Source organism: Pleurodeles waltl, chromosome 3_1, assembly GCF_031143425.1.
Source record: "Pleurodeles waltl isolate 20211129_DDA chromosome 3_1, aPleWal1.hap1.20221129, whole genome shotgun sequence".
NCBI classification, from domain to species: domain Eukaryota; kingdom Metazoa; phylum Chordata; class Amphibia; order Caudata; family Salamandridae; genus Pleurodeles; species Pleurodeles waltl.
Window position 1 is genome coordinate 1371480795 of NC_090440.1, and position 27343 is coordinate 1371508137.

Sequence of the window (27343 nt, forward strand, 5' to 3'; positions counted from 1 at the left end):
GTCACATTTGGATCAAATACCAGACAAAAAGGGTGGGGGTGGGGGTGGAACTACTGCAGCAAAAGGCCAGTCTCCCACCTACAGCACCCTGTGTGTTTGATTTTGACAAGTTAGAATAGATTAGGACTTCAGCTAGAATGACAAGCTCCCTTTTAACGCATAGCTAGCTTTGTGTTTGCAGTATATGCTGATGTAGATCACGTTTTTCACATTTGTGTTATTTCTTTTTATTTGAAGTAAAGGTTTTGAGGTGACACTTGATACCGCTCTTGAAACGCACAATGCACAAGGACATAGATTCCATCTAATGTGGTTTTGTAGGGTTTAGAAATATCTTTAGTAGCTTTGAGACTGTGGTGCTGTTGAAGCAAAAACATTGACATCAGTTTACCAGAATTCATAATCTCAGTGCACAGACATTGTGCAGTTGTTGTCCACTTGGGAACCAAATTGGATTGAACTTTTTTAAATCGGGTCATATGAGAATAACTTATTGGGCATTATCGGGGGTGGGGGCAGGCTAAATGGAGATTATATCCTTTCAATTCTGGCCTAAGTGCAACAACAGTTTCCCTCTTGGTTGGACAAAGGGATGCAACCTTCATCTCCTGAAAGACCACAAAAAGAGAGGGCCCTCCTGTACTTCGGGGATCCAGTGTGAGTGGGGTCAAAGTATGTTTCATCTAAAGACTCCTGCTTTAGAAATAATTATTCTCCAGGGCCCCACGTGTAACCTTTACCCAGGAGAAAGGTTACACCTCGAGTTTCCCACCCACACTTTCAAGGATCCTCCATCAAGGGTTTTACCTTTAACAGAGCCTTGGCTTCAGGGCAAGGCACAGCCACGATGGTCTTAGCTCAAGTCATGAAGAGCGTCTGAAACAGGATCTGCAAACAGCACCGATAGCTGCTCCAGAGCCATCTCTGCCCTGAAAAGCAGCTTCACCTCTGGAAATCCTGAAGACCAGAGGCTTGAACCTGTTCGCTCGTTTACCTCAAACTGCATCTGCCTCACAGAGAGAATGAACTTATCACATTCAAGGAGGTAATCTTGTAACACCTTGGGGCATTTCCTATCCAGTAGAAAACTAGGCCTAGGCAGCCAAGCCGACCCCCAGCACAGTCACCTACCCAGTCCCTTTCCCCTCCACACAATGTTCACACAGACGCCTACCAGGATCTTCCTGTGAATCTCCCAGACTCCTGCATAAAACTAATTCCAAAAGTCGATTGAGACTACTCTTTGCAAGAGTACTTTGAAGAAACAAGCTGACTTTGTAATTGTATTCTGTCAAGTTATCGCCACCAGATTATTCCACCTTATACCACACAGTAATCCGGTGTGCAGTGAACTTTCCATTGAACTTTATTCAATGAAGAAGGGGAGGACTTCCTCAATTGAATGCTACTAAAAACAGAGCACTACAGTATCTGCCATTGCTAAAGCACGTTTTTTTTGCTCTGCACAAAACTTAAGATACCATGTCAAAACTAGGTATTTCACACCAAGGATTCGGAAAAAAGTGTAAAGCTGTGCGTTAATCAAGGGGCATGGTCACCAAATTTGCTTGTGGTCTATTCTGCTCCGAATTGGGCTTTTAAGGAGGCAAAAGGGATGCCCATCCATCTGACAAAGAATGCAAGTGAGTTGATGCTGCTTGCACAAGGGTATATTTGGGTGGAGGGGGATCCCACACCTTAGTACATAGCCAGCTCCATTGGACTATGCTCATGAAAAGACTGGTACCACTGGGAGTAGATTGAACCGTTCGGAAAACACTTTTCAGAGAGCCACATAAAACGTATTGAAGGAATCTCGCACAGGAGGTACAAATCATTTTCAATGCAAACATTAGGTGTGTCATTGATGCATCTGACCATACTTCCAGAGAAACCAACATTCTCCTCTGATGGCATGCATGGTTGCAGATCCCTGGATTTCAACTAGATATCCAAAAACACCTTGTCAGGGTACCATTTGACGTAGAACAGCTTTTTGGCCCTAAAGAAGACTTGATGTTGGAGAAAAGTTAAAAACAGGATCATTGTTTCTCTGGCAACAAGCATGAGCTGGAATGAAGAAAGCTACCATCTCTCAACAATCTCTATACCAATCACAACAGCCTTTCATGAGGGCCAGTGAGGGAGACTTATGGGAGTAGTTGTGTGCAGGTCCAAGGGCACCCATGCCTCTTAGCAAAGAACTCCTATAAATGCTCCCCCTACCCACCGCCCAACCATTCAGCACCAGTCGGGGGATGCTTATAGGATTATATTTTCCCCATTGAGGTATTGGGAAGGCATAACTTCATACAAGTGGATACTTTCCATCATCTTCCTTGGTTATTTCCAGAAGTTTTATACCACATCACCCAATATTCTACCATGCCACCACAGCGTCAGGCAAGGCCACTAACGGATGCTGCTGGAAAAGTACAGGTATGGCCTCAGAAAGAAGTGATCAAGCTTTTTCCTTGAAACCAGTGGGCAAAAAGGCGTTGATTCCATGTACTGTTTAATTTACAAAAAAAGACAGGATACAGAAGCCAACATTCAATCTCCGATCACTCAGCCTGTGCAGACTGTCAGGGCACTTCAAGATGAGAAATTTACAAGATGTAATTTCTTATGCTTTGGGTCAGTGACTGCAAGGCGACCCTTTACCTCACCCTTTCTGTTTACCCTGCTCATCACCAGTATCTCAGATTTGAGGCAAGTGAAATGCAGGAGTTGTTCAAGGTGCTACCCTTCGGGGGTCTCAGTAACCCCCTGGGGTTCAAAAAATGTCCGGCAGTGGTTTCAGCGCAGGTTCAATGTAATGTATTATGTATAATGTTTTATGTAATTTTACACTAAATGACTGGCTGGTAAAGAGCAACCGTCACAAGCAATCATTTTCTCACACTAAACAGTTTCTCTCCTCCATACATTATTAGATTTATTAGTCAACGTCAACAAAAATCTCATGTCCTCTTTCAACACACCCACTACTTATGAGAGCAATAGTCAATACATTAACAGGCAAAGCCTACTCCAACAGTGATGGAGCGGTTGCATTTGAGGCAGCTTTTGTTTTACCAGAATGTTTTTCCTCCGACATTTATAATAATGAAACTGTTGGGAGTGATGGTCCCTTGTATTGCAATAGTTCCAAATGCTCAGTTAAACATTTACCCTCTGTGGGAGTGTCTTGTGAGACAATGGTCAAAAGCTACTAGCCATTGTGGAGGACTAGTGTTGGTGGAGCCCAGTGCTCAACACAAATTGTTATGGTGGAACAACAAAATCTTGTTACTGGGCAAGTTGTTTCTTAACACCCAGCCACACATGACCATCAATACAAATACCTACCTCTCAGAGCCGGAAGCACATTTGGACCACCTCAGAAGCCAAGGCCAGTGATCACCTCAACAGTAGTCTGCAAATCATCGTGCTGGAAACAATTGCAATTCCGTGGTGCTCAGAGTGCTGTTTTACGAGCTGTTTAGCGACAAAACAGTGCTTATTTATGCAGACACCATGATACCATGTGGAGACAGCATGATACCATGTGCATGTTCTAAAACAAGGGGGGTGCACCCATACAGTTGTACAGTCCTCTCAGACAGTCTGGAATTGGGCCATTCACCATCAGGTTCTTCTCCTGGCAGAACAGATCCCTGGAGTAGAAAAACGTATTGCAGACATGCTGAGTATGTCACACCAACAAAAACATGAATGGAAGATAAACTCTTCAGTTGTTGTATCCACTTGCTAGAAAGCCATATGATCAAACTCTTTGTCACAGGCAAGACTGCAAAGTGTTGCCTCCAGGTATGGACCCCACAGCCCCCAAGGCCATGGGCAATGCTTTGTGAATGAAGAGGCCAGGGATATCTGCTTGCGCTTTTCCTCCACTACTGATACTGTATTACTGAATGTAGTAAGAATGCAACAGGCCCCCATGAGGCTCATCCTGTTAGCACCTTCGTGAGGCAACCTTGCTTCTCACTACTTCTGGAAATGTCTGTAGATCTCCATTAAAAGCTACACCTTTCCAAAGATGACCTCACACACACCCAGTTTAGCAGCAACATTCTAACCTCAGGGCCCTGAATTTTGTAATTTGGCACGTGAAGGCATAGAGTTTAGGAATCTTCAACTTCCAGAATAGTTCATGCGAATATAAGAGCTTGCTGTGTGGCCAAATGGAAAAGATTTGTGTACTATTACTCCAGTCTTTGCAAGCAACGCTTATTGGCTTAGGTGTAAGACAACATCTATTGCTTGCTGCACCTATAAAAGGGAGGCTTAACATTGTTGTTCATAAGGGTACACCTAGCTGATGCGGCAGCTTGTCTTAAAAAAAAAAAAAAAAAAAAAACACAATATTCATGAAACCCATTGTTAGCGACTTTATAGAAGGCCTCAAAAGAGATTTTTCTGTGAGAATCCCACTTTTCCCTTCTTGAGACCTCAGTATTATTCATACCTGGCTCTTTGGCTGTTGTTTGAGTCATTATACTCTTGCTCTCAACGGTTTCCTTCATGGAAGGTGTAGAGTTAGTGAACTGCAAGCTGTAATGGTGGCAGATCAGTGGGTTTTATCAGTGTGTGCAGTAACTTAAGTGTGATCAGTACATCCAGATGTGGGTCAGTGCCCACTGTACTCCACTAGCCAGGCCGAAACTGGTCTAACGTTGCTTGTTTTCCCCAGAGGTGGCCTGGCAGTGCAGTTAAACCGCTCCCATTGATAAAGGACCTTTGCTGATTTGCCTGTGACTGTATCCTGTCTGAGGGGGCAATGTGGGCAGTGTACTAGACTGCAGCCTAGAGTAATTGCGAGTGGGCAAGATCTATCAAAGTAATCCACACATCCCTTTTTTGTTTTCCTAGATATATCATAATCTGCAACATGATCTACTATTCATACTGTCACAACGCATTATATTGTGAATGTTCGTGCTAGAGAAGCAGCACAAGTTGGGCAAATGGCCCTAAAATTTTGTTTTAAACATCATCTGTTTCACACAAGTCAACACTTTAGGGAGAAGGGCAAGCAGAAGATATTGCTATTAGAAAATGTTATTTACCTGTAGCAGTCTGTTTATGGCTTATAGTTTGTAAATTCGCATGTGCCCTTCGACTTTTCTAATTGCAAGCTTGCAGCATTGTATTTATAAAAGTAATTAAGTATTAAATATCTACTTGTACCAGCACTTACAGACGGTCCTGCTTCTCATTTCCACAACTGATCACTCTAACCCAGTGGTCTTCAAACTTTTTAATGCCGCACCCCCCCAGTTGAAAAATAAAAATCTTTGGGCCCCCCTCAGAATTTTTCACAATTATTTGAGAAAGATGGCAATGTTTAAATATGTCTAAACCTATTTAAACATTGCAGTTAAGTATTGTTACCTTTTTAAAACTGCAATAACCTGCTTCTGCTTAAAACAAAGGCCTGTTATCTGTATAATATTTCTTTTGGCCAGAGTTTGGCGCCCCCCCTGGGATCACTTGAGGCCCCCCTAGGGGGGCCCGCCCCCCAGTTTGAAGACCTCTGCTCTAACCTATATGGTAAAAGAAAATCTAAGATTGAGAATGTCCTAGTGCATTGTAGATTTCAGCAGAGAGTTATCACGTCACTTCAAAACTGAAACTTCTGCTTTGAGCAAGAACAGCTTGTAATGTCAGCGCTCAACACTAGATGGTAGAAGTGTGCAAATCGTGATCTATTGCACTACAAAACGTAAATTGTTATAATTCAAATGTTCCTTTATACATCCACAATTTGCTATTCCCCTCATACATACATGCTACTGTTTAAACCTTTCTTTTTCTCTTTTCAGCTCTGCTTCCTGTATACAGACTTGTACCAACAGACAAACCCCAAAGAGTCCCGACGCGTCTTCCAGGAATTTCACCAGTTATTCATGGAACGGAATGCTGTATGTTTTGATGGTGCTATCTTAGTTACAGTTTTTCTTAAATTCTGCAAATTTCTTGTATATAATGGTATTCTCTACATACCTCATTTGTTTCTCTCATTGAAGTTTTCTTTCCCCTAAGCAAAACACCACTTGCTCACTTATAAATTAAATAGCCAAAAGTACTCTGGCACTATATGAAGTTACTAAAAACCAAAAGTGAACCCTCATACCACATAATTACAGGCCCTCTGAGATCTTTCTCAACAGACCCTCAACCACGTGGAGTGATTTTGTGGGTAGCATAGCATCATCATACGGTCTCCATTCATTTCAGTATCCTGTTATCCAAATGAACTGAAGGATATCTCAGTGAGAAGGTAAGTGAAAGAATGTGAGTTAAAATTACTCTTATCCTAAATTTCTGTTTACAGGGGGTAAGATTTAAAAAACAGGTGACGTTGTGAGAATCAACAATGAATCCTATACAACTAAAATTAAGGTTGACACCCTTTTTTTGACCTAGAACTAAGTTATGGTTTTTAAATGCACTCAAAATGTAGCTTTCACGGAGTGGGCAAGAGGAATATGGGTTGAGAATAAAATGATTAATATTGATTATTCTTTCCTCCTTGTGTGGTGACTATTTTAGATTCCCTTCTGTGCTCCCAATGTTGCAGCACTAGTTGAACCACAACTCATAACTACATTTGGTGATGACTTTAAAGTTACAGTTAATTTAATTAACAATAGGTCCTGATGAAAGCCATGGACCCTGAGTGACCGTGTCAGGCTGAAACATGTCGACCTTAATTTTAGTTGTATAGGATTCATTGCTGAACCTCACAACGTCACCTGTTTTTAATCTTTCCCTTATCCTTTTATGGACTCTAATAAATAGGAATTTAGAATATAAGGTAATTTTAACTCTCATTCTTTCACTAATCTTCTCACTGAGATACCCTTCAGTTAATTTGGATAACAGGACTTTATTCACCTTTTTTTTTCCGCAAAGTGGGGAGGAAAGCTTGGAGGGTGAATGCACCCACATCATAGAGTTTTTACTCTTTAAATTTTGCTTGAAAACTTTAAAGAGTAAAAACTCTCTATGATGTGGGTGTATTCACCCTCCAAGCTTTCCTCCCTACTTTACGAAAAAAAAAAGGTGAATAATGTCTACAGGACTGTGTGGCCTATAACACCAAAAGACGATTTAACTGCCCACTACATTTAAAAATAGCGTGCACTGTTCTGTTGGGATTTCCCTCTGCACTGAACATTTAAAAGACACACATACACTATTCTGTAGAGCACTGCCCTCCCCTTCAAGGCACTAAGCATTGTCCAAAATTTGGTGCGTGGCTTCTGAAAACCCCATACAGATGTTTAGAATTCAGTACCTGCAAATATTTGTGGTTTGCCCACATTATTCTTGGAAAACCCACACCATTCATGGACCTTCCTGAAAGAGTCTGTTCAGCCTTAACTGACATCACACCTAAAACGTAATAATTTATTATTTTAAAATAGTGATGTCATTTAATTACTAATGATAGATTTTAGTGTCAGTATTAGATTGTAATAAAAATGTGTTATTTTTTTATACTGCTATTACAGGCTCCCAGCACTCTTGATACAGCGTGGTATTAGTAATGTGCTTCCTGGCACACGCCTGCGGTCTTGACACTCAGGCAAACAAATTTGTTTCCTTTGATGTTACTGCTGTTTGTTTTAGCAGTTTCAGGTGATGACAGGCTGATTGACTAGGCCACTCAGAATTTCAGACCAATAAAAGGAAATAAAATACAGATCTGTGCAACAAGCATACAGAACCCTGTGCAGAAGTTTAATATAATTTCTTTATTTTCTCCTGAGTTTGGACAAACCCTCCTTCACTTAGGCACTATGAGCAGGTCCTGCTCTATGCTTAGACATTGGTATATCTCTCTGCTGTCTCTTTTTGGGTTCAGTTGTTTTTGGTTTACCTTCTGCATAACCATCCACCAAGCCTTAACTGAGTACTCTCTGTTTTTTTTCCAGCATCTTAAAGTTTTGGTTCCTGAAGATATTGCCTCAGATCTAGGTAAAAGATGGTCCGCATTGAACTAATATATATATGGGATGCATTGCTGTGGAGGGAAGAGTTTAAAGTTTGTGGATAGTATTGAAAGGCTGAGAGAAATATTCTTTTTGGTTAGAATTGAAATGCAGAGCGATAGATCAGTTGTTTTTGTGGAAGAGGATCACTAGATCATGGTGTGTTGGTAGACAAATTCATCGGCCCTATTACATTGTATGAGAAAATCAGTAGGTCCTGATGAATTGTGGCATGAAACCCCTGGGTTATGATTGTGGCCTGAAGTCTGAGTTTCTTCTGTATTGTGTTACAAAAGCTTTGGATGATGCAGCAGTGATAGAGATGGCATTTCCATTTGGAACCCTTGGTGGTGGAAAATCCCTGGTTCCTCATGAATTGTGCATAAGAAGTTGGGAATTATGAACAAAGTATGGAAGAAAACATTGTGCCATTACACATTTTGAGTCCTTAATCACAATAGAAGAAACTGAATAGATTCTGGTGCCTTGTGAAGGAAATGACATATTCGTGGAGGATCGTGGTTAGAAAACTTTGGATTCTGATGGCCTTTTGAAAGGACATTTTGGATCCAGGTTCAGCTTTGGATTCTTGATGGGGTATAGGAGAAAAATTAAACGACGTAAATAATTGTGGATGAAATGGCAAATTCCTGTTGGTAGGGGGAGGAGAGGCGAGAGAATGAAATTTTAAGATTCTTATGTATTGTTTGTGCTGAACCACCAGATTGAAAGAGCATTTTCGTTGTGTTGTTGGTATTATATTGATCTGTTGCTACACAGTAGTGACATTTTAGGAAGGAATTGCTGGACACCAGTGGATTATTAGCTCGTGGTACATTTTGGTAAACCTATCCAAATGGATTAAGGGAATGATGAGTTACATTCTGTGCATTTGGAAGTGGATATGGGATATGATTATGCCATTTAAGGCATCAACTCCACCATAAGCTCACAAACAGATTTATAGAGTTGAGATTAATGCAAGATCCTTCTATTTTGCAGAGAAGAGACGTCCAGATCTCATTCCAGAGGAACTTCACCGCGTTTATATCCAAAATATGCAGGAAAAGGTCTTCCTTGAGGTGCAGAAAAATTTGGAGGATTTCAGGTATTTGATCTTGTGAGCTCTGAAAGAAACACTTCCTGGAGAAGACCCAATCCTCTTTCCATTTTTACTGAAAGGAACCTCTCTTTGTCCTCTCCTGTCCTCTATTTGCAGGATGAGCCTCACCCTTAAATCATTTTATGTGATTGCTATCCCATAATTTTTCACTACCAGAAGAGCCACAGTCTCTTTTCTCCCATTTAATCAATTTACTAGCTCCTGCCACAATTCCACAGCCCCTCTTTCCTAGCCTTTGTTGCATTCCTCATCGTCTGACATAGAGGAAGCTCCTTTGCTGCCCTCATTGTTTGGAGTGTATATAGGCATCTAGGGGTCTCTTTTTGTGAAGGTTTATGTTCACAGTATTGCTGAATCCTGTGCTGGGTGTTTTCTTGTGCATGCATAAGTTGCACAGTAGAAGAAAGAGCCTTCTTGCTCATTCAAGCCTGTAGTGTTTGTTCTGGGATGTTACGTGTTATGAAATCGATAGCTCAGGAAATTCTCTACTCAACACGTTTTTCTGCAGGTTTTGACAGCCGGTGGGAGATCGCCTGGGGTGACAGTGAGTCATTTGTAGGTGTGAGCTGGGGAACAATGGTACATGCTGTGGTGTTTGTGAGCTGAGACTGCTGACAGGCCATTGATGAGAGGAACTAAAAAGCCGTGATTTCCCACGAGGTTTTTTTTAATTTTTTTTATAAAGAGTGCATCAGGTTCTGTCACAGTAGCGATTGATGTCTTTTCCCTCGGTGTTTTCTCAATGTGATCTCTGGCACTGAATATGTTCCCATCCCTCAACTAGGTTTTCTCTGAGTTGCAAATGCCAGTTACTGTTTGCAGACACTAAATGTGCTCCTTTGAATCTGTCTCATGCACCTCAGGCACAAATGGTGATTGCTTTGGGTGAACTCAGCATAGCTTAGAGCTGGAGGCAGCAGTGGTGGCTGCCATAGATCTAGTTTGCTGGACATAGCTCAGGCACTGGAGGCAGTGGTAGTGGCTGTCCTGGTTATGCTATTATGGGCATATCTCATGCATGTGCTGTAGGCAGTGGTGGTGACTGCTCCTGATGTGCTCACGCTGTCGTCTTTCTTCTTCCTTTCTCATAATCCCACAAATCCATATTGTTCGCCTTCCTTCTTCAGGCAGAAACGCAGCATGGGTCTTACACTCGCTGAGAGCGAGTTGGGCAGGCTGGATGCAGAACATCTCCGTGACAAGACAACATTGGAGAAGGAGAGAGCGTTTGCAGAACAGATAATCTGCAAAATCGATGAAGTGCTGTAAGTGATAGTGTTCTGTGGCCTTCCGTTAATAAAACAAAAAGTGCCTGGATAAAGGGATTTTGACCCAGTGTGTAACAAATTGCAAAATTTGGAGATAAGCAGAGACAGCCTAACCTCATGGTCTAATGTGTGTTCTCTTTCATCTTCAGGATGACGTCCCATCCAGTCGAGGAGGACAAAAGGTGATGCATTGTTTTTCTGCCTGTTGCAATTTCAAATATGGTGTCATCGATCATAGAAATAAAGGCACCTTTCTGTAACTGATGTGTTTTTTGTAGGCCCCCGTAAACCATATGGTATTATGAAAGAATCATGTGGTCTACATAAAACTCCACTGGCAAACACTTGTTTGCACCTCACAAAGCATGTAGCAAGCATGCATCTCCTCATTACTGTGGCTTTATGACCCAGCTGTTGTAATAGATTGAGACAATTTGTGTGCTGCCTATTGTAAAGCTAGAAAAACAAAAACAAAGACGAATATAATGCATTAAATAATTTTACCGCAGGTATTTGAGGCTGCTTACCAAATCCTTCACTTTTTTGTTCACTATCCCACTCAAAACACACAACTATATGCAAATTAGACCTGGTCATGCTCCAAAGGGAACATTCTGCCCAAACTGCGCTCCCTCTGTTAAGGAACTTTGGAGATCTCTGAACACGTGTACCCATTTTTGTGTCTCCCATGGGAGGTGAAGCTCGAGTCATGTAACAATTATCAAGGGCTCCATATCCGGACATACCAGCATCACTCTTGAGGTGTATCATTCCTAGGGAATAGCACTTAGAAAAATAAATTGTTTGTCTAAAATATTGTTTCTTTTTTGTATTGAGTGGGGGACCCTTAGCGTGAGGTGGGAATGGGGCAAAAAAAAGAATGAACTGGAATGGTACCCTGATAATTATCGGTGTCTGATATTAATTGATGTTTTCTGCCCATTGTTTTATTTTTGGTTTTCTAACACAAATACATGTGCATGATCGTTGTGGGCACAATTAAGTCATTGGATCCATGCCATCTTTACAAAGTCACCTTTCCCTGATTCTTAAGTATAATGCAGAATCCACTAATACCCGTGCAAAGGTTAAGGTTTGGTTTTTATTAAGTGTTAAGTGTTCCTAAGTAAAAGAAGGAACTGGTGGACGAGAGGTCGTGACTTACCCAGAATCACAATGCTTTGGACAAAAACTCCCATCCCCTATTTATATGTTCTGGATTGAATTAATTGTGCTTCCTGTGCCGTCGGATATGTGATTGTGTGTCTGACTTGCTGACCTTCGAACATTCGATTCTAGGCCTTTTCTTCCTATGACACTTTACCAGCCCAAAGTGGTTCTGGTCACTTAACCCCCTCTCCCTCTGTCTTAAAAATTGTCAAACAATGTAATGTAACAATGTAAATGTCCATTTTATCAATATATGTATTTGATACCTCGATTTGTAATCCTTCCTTTGTAAGTGACATAAGGCAATGTTATATTCCTGATGCTCCTTGATCATCTCATATGCTGACATGAGGATTGATTTAGAAAGTAGGGAAATTTGTACAGTGGTCGTTCTGTTATCTCTGATCCATCCTCCCAACAGGGGTCCAAGAGTCCATAACAGCTTATTGTCCTCCGGTCTGAAATTGTTCTTATTGAATGACTCCTGCTACTAAAGAGAAAGTTCATTAAAATAAATAAATCTACACTGTAGGAAGCTGGCTCTTTTTATGATGTATCAAAATGAGATATATCGTGCAAAGAGTTCAGGGGTTCCCTTATTAGTGAACAGGGGCTTGCTCTAGCAATCTCAAGGTGCTCTTTTAGGGTGTGGTGGGGTTGAGCAGCCTTAGGATTATCAGAGAGGAGTGTTGGACATGTGCAAATACACACGCAGTCAATAAATGAAACGCCACTTGAGGAGGAGATCCACACAAATTTACAAAAATAACAGTTATCCATACATATGTTTCCACACCATAAGCAATACGATTAGGTAATAACGTTTCGCAAAATAAATCCTTACAGTTTGAAAAGTCAATACTTTTTGCATTTTTTGGAAGCTGCAATGGTATCCTTTGGAGAAAAAACAAATGTGGCAAAATAGGTACAGTGCAATGACTTATGGGGCCAATCTCCTGGACTTAGGGTGAGTATTGGGCATGGTTCAGGACCACACCAGCAGGTCACACTGGGAGGCGGAGGCAGTGGGATGGCCGGATGCAGAGGTGTAGTACAGGCCAATGTTAGTCAACGCGGATAGGTCCGGTTCAAAAGAGGCTGCATGTCTGGACAGGGAGTCCAGTCGGGAAGAACCAATGAGTGGGTTCCAATTCTTGAGTTGTTTGTGAACATGGGGATACCTTCAGTCCTCTTCTCCATGGGCCAGGGGCAACAGTTTCAGAGGTCTTCTGAGGCATCAGGTTTTCTCCACTCGTGGTTGAGGGCCTATGTGCAGAAGCTTCAGGCGGCATTGGTGACTTCACAGTGGGCAAGTTCATGGTGGGCTTTGTCTCTGGAGGGCTGGGGGACCACGTTGGTACCGTTAGTCCACTTCAACCCAGGCTGAGCAGCACAGGTGCAGCAGTGCTTTTAGGTGTCAGGTTTGCAGCGGTCCAGAGTCCTCTCAGTTATTCTTGGGGTGCCTGCAAGAGGCAGGAAAGCAGCTATGCTCTTGGTTCTTGGGTCTTTGTTCAAGGCAGGCCTCACAGGCTTTTGAGGCACAGCAGCTTGCAGGACGAGTTGACTTGGGCGCAGATCAGTGGGAACAACAGACAGGCCAGCAGGACTGGGGCCAAGTCGGGTACACCCTTCCTTGGGATTTGCTTTTGTGGCTCTTGGGTGTCCTCCTTCTTCATTGGTCAGCAGGAATCTGATTTCCTGGTACCAGAGGCTCCCCTAAATACTGCATTTAGGGGTGTTTCAGGGAGTTTAGGGCAGTAGCCTATAGGCTACTCACCGCTGGAGTCACTACAACCCCTGTATGACCACTTCTTGTGGAAAGTGTGCATAACCCTGTCCCAGAGTTCCTAAATCTGCCAACAGCAGGCATCTTGCCTAAGGTGTGGGACTGACCTGAGGGATGGACATACCTCTAAAGTTCCTGCCTGTCCAGGTGCCAAATGGGGCCGGGGCAGGGTGGTCGGCATCTCTCCTGTGAGTGAAGCCAGATCTGCAGTCCAAGAGGGGTGGGCCTCTTTGAAGCCCCCTGCCTTGGAATGCAGGTTTGCAGGTCATCTTGTTGGGTGGGTTGTGTAAATACCTCTCCCAGAGCAGACTTTGAGAGCAAAGGCTCTCACCCTAGTAGGTCTGACTTGTGTCTGGTGGCGGCAGGCTGGCTAAAACCAGTCAGTCCCCACACGGGTCGTTGGGAGGTTTTCACTGGGTACCTCTAAGATGCCCTCTGGGTGCATGTATTAGTAAATCCATCACTGGCATCAGTGAGAGTTAATTAGTACGAGATGTTTGATGCCAATCATCCCTAGTTTCAGTGAAGCCATCATGTAGCTGGGGAACTCATATTGACCACTGTGCAACACATGTATGTAAAATGGCTTTCCTGTTCACTCATGTCTAAGATTCGACAAAGACATAGCAGGGGAATATCTGCTCATGCAGATTTGTCCTCACATGCAATGTAAGGCCTGTTGCAGGGGTGACTTAAATATGGTGCACGAAATGTTAGGGGTCATGGCACACAGCTGTGTGCTATGATGCATTTTCACTTCTAGCTGCATCAAGGCACACAGCTTGCAATGGCAGTCTACCTGTTCTAGGTGAGGGGTCCCTGAGGGTGGTGTAGGAAGCTACCTCTGTATATACTATATCAAAACAAGGTATATTGTGCACAGTCCAGGGGTTCCCCAGAGGCTTAACAGAGGCTAAAGTAGATAATGCTATGTTTGTGGTAGTGTGGTCGAGCAGTTAGGCCTATCAGACGGTAGATCAAAGCATTTGTTGTACACACACAGTCAAGAAATGTGGCACACACTCAGTTACTAACTCCAGGCCAATTGTTTTCATATAGCAAAAATATATTTTGTCACTTTATTACTAGAACCAGAAGAACTTTCTTGCAGGTAAGCTCAGTTGTCAATAGGTATCAAGCGTATGTAACAAATGTACTTTGTTTTTTCTAAATAAAGGAGTTTACAAGTAAGTAGCAATGTTCCATTTCAAAAGTTGACACAGTGAAATTTTCCATTGGAGTCCATAGAGTTGTGGGTGCAAACACAAGCTGGGCGCCCAGTGCTTTTCAATGGGGGAACCCCGGAGTCACAAAAGATGCTGCAGGCTGGGTCCACGGGGTCGGTTCCGGGAAACCAAAGCCTGGACAGGCAGGAGAGGAGCCCGATGGGCACTGCTGGACCGTCGGTCGGATTCCCAAATGGCCACGTGGCTGCGGGTGCAGGGGTCTCCTTAGGCGTTGGGTATCTTCGTCAGATCCGGTTGCGGTTAGGGGTAGCCTTTGAATTCAGGCTGCAGGCATCATTGTGTTGGCCATGAGGGGTTAACCCAGGTCGGACTCGAGGTCAGAATAGCCTGGGGACCTCCTTTGGACCGGTGGGCCATCTGGACTTGGGCTGTGGGGGTCCGGTGCAGAGTGGACAGGACTTTTGGTGATTTCTTTTGGACAGGGCTGCTGTCCTTGGGAGTTCTTGGTCCTCTGCTGGGCAGGCAGTCCTGTGTGGGTTTGGAGAGGTTGCTGGTCCTGCAGGATGCATCGCCATCTGGGAGCAGGGGTCTTTGAAGCTGCAGACAGGCTGATAGGGATGGGGCCAAGTCAGTTGTCTGGAGTTAACTAAGCAGTCCTTATTTCTTCTTGCTTCTTCTTCTTGAGGTCACCAGTTATCTGGTGATCTAGGTTCAGGGGTGCCCTTAAGTTCTAGATTTAGGGGCGTGACAGGGATTAGAGGAGCAGTAGCCAATGGCTACTGCCTCTGAGTTAGGCTACTCCCTTCCTGTGACCACTCACTTTGGGGAGGGAGGCACATTTCTAGCCCTATAGGTCCCTGTCCTCCAAACCAAGATGGAGGATTCTGCAGGGAGGGGGGTCATTTCAGTTCTGTAAACCTTAGGGGTGGTCCTAGCTGGATTGGTCCCACCTCCCTGTTTTACCTCATTTTCCCACCAGACTTGCTGCCAAAAGTAGGGCTTCTTCTGGGGGAAGCAGGCATCTCCACTAGCTAGAGCACCCGGGGGCACTGTAACAGGAGGCCTGAGCCTTTGAGGCTCACCGCCAAGTGTTGCAGTACCTGCAGAACAGGCTTTGTTTCTGATCCAGAGAGCACAAAGACTCTCACCCCATGGAGTCAGAAACTTGTCTTTTAGTAGCAGGTTGGCACAGACTGGTCAGTCCTGCACTAAATGGTTGGTTAAAGTACAGGGGTCATCTCTAAGATGCCCTCTGGGTGCATTGTACAATAAATGCAACACTGGCATCAATGTGGGTTTATTGTGCTGAGAAGTTTGATAGCAAACTTTCCAGCCTTCAAAGAAGCCATCAGGGAGCTGTGGAGTTTTTAATGACAAACTCCCAGCCATGTACTTAATATGGCCACACTGCACTTACAATGTCTAAGAATAGACTTAGACACTGTAGAGGCTTATTGCTCATGCAGCTATGCACTCACCTGTGGTATAGTGCACCCTGCCTTGTGGCTGTAAGTCCTGTTAAAGGGGTGGCTTAACTATGCCATGGGCAGTGGTTGGTTGGCCTGGCACACTAAGTGGGATGCCATGTCAACTTTACCTTTTCTCCCTACCAGAACACACATTCTGCAGTGTACATGTGCTGGGTGAGGGGGTCCCTAAGGGTGGCACTATACGTGCTGCAGCCATTAGGTGCCTTCCATGGTCACAGAGGTCTTGGTACCTTTTACAAGGGACTTAAGTGTGTGCCACTTGTGGGAATAATGGTACAGTTTAGGGAAAGAACACTGTTTTTTGGCCTGGTTAGTGGGATCTCAGCACACTCGAAGTCCGCATCAATAGCAGGCAAAAAGGGGGTGGGGGGTGGACCATGCCAAAAGGGGCACTCCCCTACAGGTGGCACAATACATACTGCAGCCCTTGGGGACCCTCTTTGGTACCTATGCTCTAAGTACTGGGGTACCATTTACTAGAGACTTACAAGGGTGCTAGAGTTGTTGCCTACTGGATACTAATTGCACAGTTTTAGGGATCTAAACTGTGCAAAAAGTGACAGATCTCTTTCTCTAAAACTATGCAAGTGTTATCCAATTGGCAACAACTTTGGCACCCTTGTAAGTCCCTAACAATTGGTACCCCTGGCGCTTAGAGCATCGGTACAAAAGAGGGACCCCTCACCTAGCACATGCAGACTGCATGTCTTGGTGCAGCTAAAAGTGAAAACCCAACATGAGACAGCCTGTGTGCCATGTCTCCTAAACGCTGCATGCAATATATGTAAGTCACCCCTACAACAGGCCTTACAGCCCTAAGGCAAGGTGCATTATATCACATGTGAGGACATATCTGCAAGAGCAGATATGCCTCTGCTATGTCTTTGTCGATTCTCAGATATAGTAAGTGATCAGGAAGCCAGTATAAGTACATGTGCTGGGCACTGGTCAGTGCGAGTTCCCCAGTTACTTAATTGCTTCAGTGAATATAGGGATATTTGTTATCAAACATCTCATATTAGCAAAACCTCACTGATGCCAGGGATGAATTTATTAATGCATGCAACTAGAGGGTACCTTCGAGGTGTCCCCTGAAAAACCTACCATTTACCCTTGTGCTGGCTAGTTCTAACTGGCCTACACCACCAGACACGTTTCTGACTCATAGGGGTGGGAGCCTTTGCTCTCGGGGTTGACTGGAACAAGTCTGTTCTGGCAGGGATATTATCACACCCCTCCTTACAGGATGACCTGCGAATCTGCATTCCAAGGCAGGTGTGCTTTAAAGAAGCCCATTGCCCTTGATATATAGATTTGGCTTCCCTCAAAGGCGAGGAGGCTGACCCCCATGGCCAGGGCCCATTTGGCAACTGGCGAGGTGGTAAAATTAGTAGTCAGAGAGACATGTCCACCTCTCAGGTCAGTTCCACCCCTAAGGTGAGCTTCCAACTAGGAACTCCGGGACAGGGTTATGCCCACATACCACAGGAAGTGGTCATGTAGGAGGCGCAGTGACCCCAGAGGTAAGGAGCCCATGGATTACTACCCTACACTCCCCTAACAACTTATATTCAGTATTTGGGAGAGGCCCTGGCACCAGAAAATTAGAACCCTGCTGACTTGAGGAAAGACAGTTTAGAGATGCAAAAGGCAAGAACTGAACATCAAGTGGCTGTCTCAGCACCAACCCTGCTAGCCTGCCTGTTGACGTCGACAATTGCAAGAAAGGCACCTTACCTTGTCCTACATCTGCTGACAATTCCAGAAGCCTGGGAAGACTGTCAGCCTTCACCCCAGCAGTAACACCTGTGGAAAAGCGAAGCTGCTTCCCTGCACCTTTGCAGGTACCCAAGAAACACTGAAGAGGACTCCAGAATGCCACAACCCGACACTGGAAAACACCACTGCACCCTTGCCCCCTAGCCCTAGTTGAAGTGGGCCAATGGTGCCAGCCTGGTCCCTAGCCTTTCCAGAGACAAAATCCATTGTGGGCTTCCCCACTATGACCTTCAAACCTATGCCTGCAGCCTCTTTGTGTAGGCACCTTTTAACCACGACTGCCTCTGGTGACGGCAATCTGATGGTCCATAGCACCTCTACACCCAGACTCCTCGGACCAAAGAGAAGAGAATCACTGGTGTGCCTGCATCTGCCAGTCTCGTGAGACTTAAGCCCAATTGTTGGTTCAGCCCGACAGATCTCTCAGTCCACACCGGCAGCCTTTTTCTTTGGGCCCTCTCCACCGCGACAGCCGCCGGTGAGGGAAGCTTTACGGTCCAGGAACCCTATGCACCCGGATGCCCCAGTGTTGGAAAGTACCCTCTTACTTGACATGGTTACTCCCTTTTTGTGCCTGTTGTCAGTGTGTTTGACTGTGTTTACTGGGATCCTGCTTACCAGGACCCCAGTGATTATGCTCTCTCCGCAAACCCTGTATTTCATCCCACAATTGGCATACTGGTGCCCCCATGTAAGCCCCTAGTGTATGGTACCCAGGGCATTGGGATTCCAGGGGATCCCTATGGGCTGCAGCAGTTATTCTACCACCCGTAGGGAGCCCATGCAAAGGATTCTGCTGGCCTGCTATTGCAGTCTGCGTGAACCGGGTGCATGCACCCGTTTTCACAATAGGTCATTGCACCAGGTCACTATAAGTCACCCCTATGGTAGGCCCTCTCAGCCCAGAGGGCAGGGTGCATGTACCTGTGTTTGAGGGCACCCCTGCACTAGCAGAGGTGCCCCCACAAACTCTAGATCCATTTTCTTGGACTTGGTGAGTGCGGGGACACCATTCTACGTGTGTACTGAACATAGGTAGTGACCTATGTCCAGCTACATAATTGTAACTCCGAACCTAGGCATGTTTGGTATCAAACATGTTGGATTCAAAACCCAATACCTTTGCAAGTATTGGTTGTATGATTCCATGCACTCTGGGGCTCCTTAGAGGGCTCCCAGCATTGCTCCTACAGCCTTCTGAGGTTTTCCAGCCAGCCCTAGCTGCTGCCACCTCTCAATCAGGTTTCCGCCCTCCTATTGCCTGCCTATTGCCTATCTACAACAAACCTCCCAAACACCACCATCACACCACCCCCTACCGCATGTGGGACAAGATCCCCACGGAACACCTAATCTACCAACTGACGCAAATCCTCCTCCCCAACATAACCAACCCCAACACCGCCGCTCACAACCTCAACGAATGGATCACCTCCTGTGCCGATAACCTCGCCCCCTCAGAAAAAACATCACTACCCGAAACATCAAGAACGCACCATGGTTCACCACTGAACTCCACAAATCCAAACGCAAATGCAGCAAAGTAGAGAAAATCTGGAGACAAGAACCCACCACCACTAACTTCACCACCCTCAAAACCACCACACACATCCACCACCAACTCATACGCACCGCCAAAAGAGCACACTACAAGGAACGCATTGACAACAACTCACAGAACAGTAAGGAACTCTTTACCAACATCAAAGAGCTCTCCAAACCGAAGGCCAGCAACCTTGACCCAACACACACACAAACCCTCTGCGACTCCCTCTCAGATCACTTCCACCGCAAAATTCTAGACATACATAACAGCTTCGCACCACACATGCCCCCCCTCTCACACCACTCACCCCCCTCACACAAACCCACCACACTCGCCACACAACCTACTCACCACCGGGGCCCCCACCACCGACATAGAAACTGAAACAACTATGAACTCTATTCACTCTGGCTCCCCCTCCGACCCATGCCCCCACCGTATATACAACAGAGCCAGCCCCGCCATCGCCCCCAAACTCCGAGCCACAATCAACAGCTCCTTCGAAACCGCCACCTTCCCAGACCTCTGGAAACACGCAGAAGTCACCGCACTCCCAAAAAAAACCAAAGCCAACCCAGACGACCTCTCCAACTACCGCCCCATCTCCCTCCTCCCCTTCCCAGCCAAGGTTACGGAAAACATTGTCAACTCCCGCCTATCCCACTTCCTCGAGACAAACAACACACTCAACCCCTCCCAATCTGGGTTCAGCAAGAACCACAGCACAGAAACCGCCCTCTTAGCATGCACCGACAAAATCAGATCCAGAGTCGACATGGGTGAAACCTTAGCACTCATACTCCTGGATCTCTCTGCAGCCTTTGACACCTTCTGCCACCACACACTCAGCACACGCCTTCACGACGCAGGGATAAGACACAAAGCCCTGGACTGGCTCACCTCCTTCCTCACCAACAGAACCCAAAAAGTCCCGACTCCCCCTCCTTCCAATCGCCCGCCACCAAAATCACCTGCGGAGTCCCCCAAGGCTCCTCCCTCACCCCCACACTATTTAACATATACATGACCCCACTAGCCAACATCATCAAACCCCATGGAATCACCATCCTCTCATACGCCGATGACACTCAACTCATCCTCTACCTCACCCGCAACCCCAACACTGCCAAATCCAACCTACACAACGCACTCATCGATACCGCCACATGGATGACAGCCAACCACCTGAAACTCAACTCAAGCAAAACCGAAATAATCTTCTTTGGCCCACACAAAAACACCTGGGACCCCTCATGGTGGCCCACCACGCTAGGCCCTGCACCCACCCCCGCCAACCACGCACGCAACCTTGGCATCATCCTGGACTCCTCCCTCCCGATGACCCAACAAATCAACGCTCTCACCTCCTCATGCTTCAACGCACTCCGCATACTGAAAAAAACATTCAAATGGATCCCCACAGAGAACAGAAAGACTGTCACTCACGCACTCATCAGCAGCAGACTTGATTACGGAAACGCCCTCTAAGCTTGCACCACTCTAAAACTCAAGCGCAAACTACAGCGCATCCAGCACGACTCATCCTCGACCTCCCCCGACACGAACACATCTCTCCACACCTCAAATCCCTCCACTGGCTCCCCATAGACAAAAGGATCACCTTTAAGATCCTCATCCTCGCACACAAATCACTCCACAACACAGGCCCTGCCTACCTCAACGAAAGAGTCACCTTCCACTCCCCCACACGAAACCTCCGCTCAGCCGACCTCTCTCTCGCCTCTGTCCCCCGCATCAAACCCGCATCAAACACACCACCACCGGGGGCAGATCCTTCTCCTACCTTGCCCCCAAAACCTGGAACGCCCTCCCAACCGACCTCCGCAAGACCCAAAACCTACTTCTTTTCAGGAAGAGCCTCAAGACCTGGCTTTTCGAACAGTGATCCTCCCAGCCTCTTCCCCGCCCTCACCCCCCATCCCCCCAGCGCCTTGAGACCCTCGCGGGTGAGTAGCGCGCTTTATAAATCTCTTTGATTGATTGATTGCTTGAGCAGCTCAAGCCCAAGAAGGCTGAACAAAGGATTTCCTTTTGGAGAGGGAAATAGGTGTTACATGGCTTGGGAGGGGTAGCCTCCCCCAAGCCACTGGTATGCTTTGAAGAGCACATTTGGTGCCCTCTGTGTATAAACCAGTCTATACCAGTTCAGGGACCTCGAGTCCCTGCTCTGGCATGAAACTGGAGAATGGAAAGGGGAGTGACCCCTCCCCTGTCCATCACCACCCCAGATGTGGTGCCCAGGGTTCCTCCAGAGGGCCCCTGGGTTTTGCCATCTTGAATCCAAGGTTTGCAGGGCTCTGGGAGCATCTGAATGGCGAGGTCAGGCAGGTGACATCAGAGCCCCCTCTTGATACGTGGTCACCCAGTGGGATTTAGGGTCTCTCCTTTTGGTGGTTCCTCAGATTCAGCTTGCAGGATTTCTGCAGGATTCCTCTGCATCTCTTACTTCGACTTCTGACCAAAGAAACTGAATCTGGCCTCTCCAGGACCTGTCAATCTGCAACAAAGATGAAGACTTCACCTGCAACGTTGTTTTCACTGCTCCTTCCAGCTTCTGCAACATTTCCCCGGTTGTACATCCTCTGAGGACAGTCAGTCTTTAGTCTGCACAGCAAAGAAGAATGGATCTCCCTTGGAGTGAAGGAGACATGCCTCTGCAGGCACCAACAGCAATGACGACTGGCTTCGTGGATCCCTTCTCTAGCTGAGCTGCAAGTATCCTGCATCACGGGTGGTGTTCAGAGGTGGTCCCGCCCGTCCTCTCTACCAGCTGTCCAGCTTGGATGGAGATAAACCCTTGCTTTCCACGCAGGATAGTACTCCCATGCACCGCATTTTTGCAGCTGCCAAGGCTGGCTGGCACTTGGTGTCTTCATGTAGCTCCAGCCCACAGCATTCCTTCCTGCGATGCACAGATCCCTGAGTGACTCTCCTGCGGCATGGGACTCCTTTCCGTAATGCTGCATGGACTCCTTTTGCAACGTCTGTGTCTCTGCCCTGTGGGACTCTGTGAGTCAGAGGTCTTCCTCTGACTCTCTCCCCCTCCCCCCTCATGGTTGAGTCCTCCTGGGCCTTGCTGGTCCCTGGTAGCACCACTTTCCGCCAACAACGAGTTTTGCCTGTGCCAAGGCAGGTTGGTGGAATCTGGACACTCATACCTGATTACAATCTTCCTTCCGGTGTGGGCCATCACCTGCATCCTCCAGGAACTCGATTCCGACGCCATGGCTGCAGTGCTGACTCCTGCATCCTCAGCTTGGTGAGTAGGGGCTCCTGCCCCCACTGGACTCTGCTGTGTCGTCTGGACTTGGTTCCCTCTTCCCACAGGTCTTCCTCTTCAGGAATCCACTGTTGGTTTCCTGCAGTCCTCTCTGGGTTTTGCAATTTTCATCTCTTCTACTAAGTGGGTGTTCTGGGGAAATTCTAGTGATTTACTCCTGCTTTCCTGATCGCTGGGGGGGTGATGTGGTACTTACCTTTGTGCTTTCCTGGTACCCCCATCGCCCCTCTACACACTACATTTACCTAGGTGAGGGTCCAACTCTAGCATTCCATTTTTTTGTTTGTGGTTTGTGCTCCCCCTAGGGCCTCTATTCTCTATTGTGTTTTCACTGTTTGCACTGTGTTCTAAATATTCTTATGCCTATATCAGACAACTAGTGTATATATATCTTGTGTATTACTTACCTCCTAAGGGAGTATTACCTCTATATTATGTTTGGTGCTGTTTCACCATAATAAAGTACCCTTATTTTTGTAACACTGAGTGCATTCTTTCATATGTGTAAGTGCTGTGTGACTATAGTGGTATGGCATGAGCTTTCCATGCCTCCTAGATAAGCCTTGGCTACTCATCCACAGCTACCTCTGAAGTGCCTGGCTTCTAGACATTGCCTACCCTTCACTAATAGGGGATACCTGGACCTGGTATACAGTGTAAGTTCCTTGGGTACCCACCACACACCAGGCCAGCTTCCTACACCCAGATTGAGGACAAGAGCACCACTGATGTCCCTGCGTTCACAAACATCGCAAGAATCAAGCCCATTCGGGAGCTCACCATGACTGGATCCCCAGTCCTAACCTGCAACCTCTTTTCAACCAAACCTATCCCCATTGACTAGCATTAGCCACCCAACACAGTAGAACACCTCCACACCCGACCGCTCCAGGGCCTCCCAGTGTGACCTTTTGTTGTGACCTTGGGCCTTGCCCCATACTTAATTTAAGTTCAGGAGATTGGTCTCGTAAGTCGCTGTACTCTACCTTTTTGCAGTATTTGTTCTACCTCCACAGACAAACATTGCAGCTTTCAAAAATTGCACTGTCGACTTTTCTAAAGTGTAAACCTTTTTCTTTAAAAAATGCTTAATTGAATGTATTGGTTCTTGTGCCAAATCATATATAAAAATACTTACTTTTGTAAATTGGTGTTGATCTCCTTATTGAGTCATGTCTCATTTATAGACTGTATGTGTACTTGCATATGTCTCACACTCTTCTCTGATAAGCCTAAGGCTACTTGACCACACTGCCCCCTGAAAAGAGCACCTTGGTATATTATAGTAAGCCTTGTCCACTAGTAAGTGTAGCCTTGGACTTTTTGCACAGTATACCTCATTTTGGTAAATCATAGAAAGGGCTGGCTGCTTACAAATCCTACTACTTTATTTCACAATGAAGCCCCCTATTATTTTTCACAGTCTGTGCTTGTACTCCCCTGGTTCTTGCATATCACAGTTCTTCCTTAAAGCATGTGAATCAAATCTCTGCCAACCCTAATCTCCCTGGTGTTTTTGTTATCTTGTGGTGCCTTTATACCACAGCGCTGCCTGACAGTGGATGTTCTCATCTTCCTTGTGGGTATATCTGTCACCCTGTCTGTTTTGTATTCTGCAGTTCTGCCATACAGTATGTGATTCTCACATATATGAAGCACCTGGGGGTAAAGGTGAAAGAGCCACGGAACCTGGAGCAGAAACGTGGTCGCATTGGTTTTCTCCCCAAGATCAAGGTAAGAGCATTTGAGCATCACCTTCATTCCGGATCCCTTCCCTCTGGCATAACTTCTCTTTTTGAGCCCCACACCCTTAGATAGGAAGCAACAGAGTGTCCCCCACTCTTTATTATTACTTAACTGACACGGTCATCATCGCTTTTCTGACTTTCTGCTGATACCTTTCTCTGATTACTCTTTGTGATCTTTTTAATTCCTTATAGGCAGTCTAATACACAAAACTAAGCCCAGTCAAGTAGGTGTACTCAGTGGCTGGATAGGTTATTGGTGTTTTATCAATCATAATTCATTCCTGGTGGTAGAAGCTATGCCATAGAATTTCTCTTATAACTCAGTAGTTTACATAATGCTGTAACTCTGCTTACATTCCTTTTCAAGTGCCTGAGCTTTGTTAGGCTAATTATATCCAATGTCCCACACTACAGAAAACAAATGCACTTTAGAATATATACCTATATGGATATTGATATCAATAGCGATATAGATATTGGTTTATATTTATTGAAATAGATATTGTTTAATACAGTATAATATGTATAGATATTTAAAAAACAACTGTTGAAGTGACGTTAGAGTTAGGTTTTGAAATTAAACGTGAGCTAAGCTAAAAGCACTGAAATACAGCAGTTGTAGTTTGGTCAACTACATATACCTACTGCATCCACCCCCTCCCCCCCCCCCCCCCAAACTGATGCACTGCTTATGACCTTTTATTTTATTTATGTATTTATTATTATTATATTCTAAATTGGACCAACCGTCAAACTCCACTTGCACCAACTCCTGCTGCACATGACCTTCAGCCAAGCCCTTTGCCCATCTCCCACCTGTATGCCCAACAACCCATTTTCTTCTAAATTTTTTTCATTTCTGTACCACAGTACCCCCACGCACCCGTCCCACTCATGGCACTGTGCAAGGTTCCACAAGGCCATTTGCACGGTACTGTGTTGCCATTGGGCAGCGACTCCTGCAGGATTACTGCACATTTTCACAAGCAGTGTCCTGGGGATCTATCACTGTACCAGCAACCCAGCCTAAAAAAATGTGATCACTCTCTTGGATACTAAATCACAAAAGAGAGTACGGGGTTTTTTACCTATAAATGGATTGATAGTGTGCCAGTTGCAACACTAGACCAATCTTGTACCTTGACTAAAGGTAAAATGTGGATGCAACGTGGGGTGGTATGAGGTCTGTAGAGGGGGATTTCCTTTACGGACTAGGTGGTCTCACACACTATATAGTATCATGCTTCATCATATGACCACCTAGCCCCACCCAGGTAGGATAATACCACCTGGGCGGACTCAACCTCACTGTTAAAAGAACAGGAGGGAGTGCGTAAATTAGTTTGATTTCTGGAAAGAAGGGATCCAGCTGTGCTATGGGAATAAAAACACCTACTCAGATACCAGGGTGAGTTTAATAGAAGGTTCTGTGTGGTGTGATTAAAAGAAGTGGGGAACCAGAATTGGTCTGTTTATGTTATTGTATGTTCGATGGCATCTGTTGCTGCAGATACACATGTTGTGCACAGTCCGCCATCTGGTGTTGGGTCGGAGTGTTACAAGTTGTTTTTCTTCGAAGAAGTCTTTCGAGTCACGAGACCGAGGGACTCCTCCTCTTTGCTTCCATTGTGCATGGGCGTCGGCTCCATCTTAGATTGTTTTTTTTCCGCCCTCGGGTTCGGACGTGTTCCTTTTCGCTCCGGGTTTCGGGACGGAAAGATAGTCAAAACTTCGAAAAACTACGTCGGTATTGTTTCGCTCGGGATCGGGATAGTTAGAATCGACACCGAATCGTGAAGAGCTCCGGTAGCCCTTCGGGGTAATTTCGATCCCCCGTCGGGGCCTGGTCGGCCCGACCGCGTGTAACATCGACACCGATGGAACGGACCCCGTTCCGATTCTGTCCTAAATGCCACAATAAATATCCATATACGGACCAACATTTGGCCTGTAACTTGTACCTGTCACCCGAGCACAAAGAAGAAACTTGTGAGGCCTGTCGTGCGTTCCGGTCCCGAAAAACGCTCCGTGACCGTCGAGCCAGAAGATAACAGATGGCGTCCACGCCGACAGAACACCGAGAGTTCGAGGAACAAGGAGAAGAGGAGGAAGCCTTCTCCATCCATGAATCGGACTCGGATGAATTCGACGTCGATGAAACTGTGAGTAAGACGTCGAAAAGCACACAGCACAAGAAAACAGACAAGGCCCAGGGGACGCCACTGCCAACTGGTCATGGCTCAACCCATAAAGGTGACCGTACTCGGGTCGAGACACAGGCACGCAACATTCTCGGGACCGAGAAAGTGTTGCCGAAAAAGATCGACGCCGAGAAAGCGGAGCCGACGCTGCTCGACGCAGAGACAGCGGCACCGAGGATGATCGACGCCGAAAAAGAAGAGATTCGCCTCGGAGCCGAAAACAAAAAAAGACACAGTTTCGGTGCCAAAACAACCAGCAACCGAACCCACTACCGGCTCATATTCAGAGGAACAATCATTGTCCTCTCAAATGCGTAAACACAGGTTTGAAGAGGAGTTACAGACTACTGATGTAGACCATACACAAAAGAGGATCTTCATCCAGAGTGGAACAGGGAAGATTAGCACTCTTCCACCAATCAGGAGAAAAAGGAGACTAGAGTTCCAAACTGAACAACTAACACCACAAGCAAAGGTGGCAAAGAAAGCAACTCCGCCACCCTCTCCTCCACCTGTAACTCAGATATCACCGGCACAAACTCCGTCACATTCACCGGCTCACACCACCATGAGCCAAGATGACCAAGATGCTTGGGACCTATACGACGCCCCAGTGTCAGACAATAGTCTAGAGTCATACCCTACCAAGCCCTCACCACCTGAGGACAGCACAGCGTATGCGCAGGTGGTAGCTAGGGCAGCAGAATTCCACAACGTGTCGTTACACACAGAACCTGTCGA

General features: G+C 45.9%; 1 protein-coding gene across 4 annotated transcripts in view; it reads left to right on the forward strand.

The window, feature by feature from the left end:
* The window catches only part of ARHGEF12 (Rho guanine nucleotide exchange factor 12), a 794162-nt gene that overhangs the window by 223707 nt on the left and 543112 nt on the right, over positions 1 to 27343 (forward strand). For all 4 annotated transcript variants that reach the window (XM_069224871.1, XM_069224872.1, XM_069224873.1 and 1 more), the window contains 6 exons: positions 5829 to 5927; positions 7947 to 7989; positions 9006 to 9111; positions 10254 to 10391; positions 10544 to 10576; positions 24273 to 24387. In XM_069224871.1, the coding sequence (XP_069080972.1) occupies positions 5829 to 5927; positions 7947 to 7989; positions 9006 to 9111; positions 10254 to 10391; positions 10544 to 10576; positions 24273 to 24387 (534 nt within the window). The remainder of the gene's footprint in view (positions 1 to 5828; positions 5928 to 7946; positions 7990 to 9005; positions 9112 to 10253; positions 10392 to 10543; positions 10577 to 24272; positions 24388 to 27343) is intronic.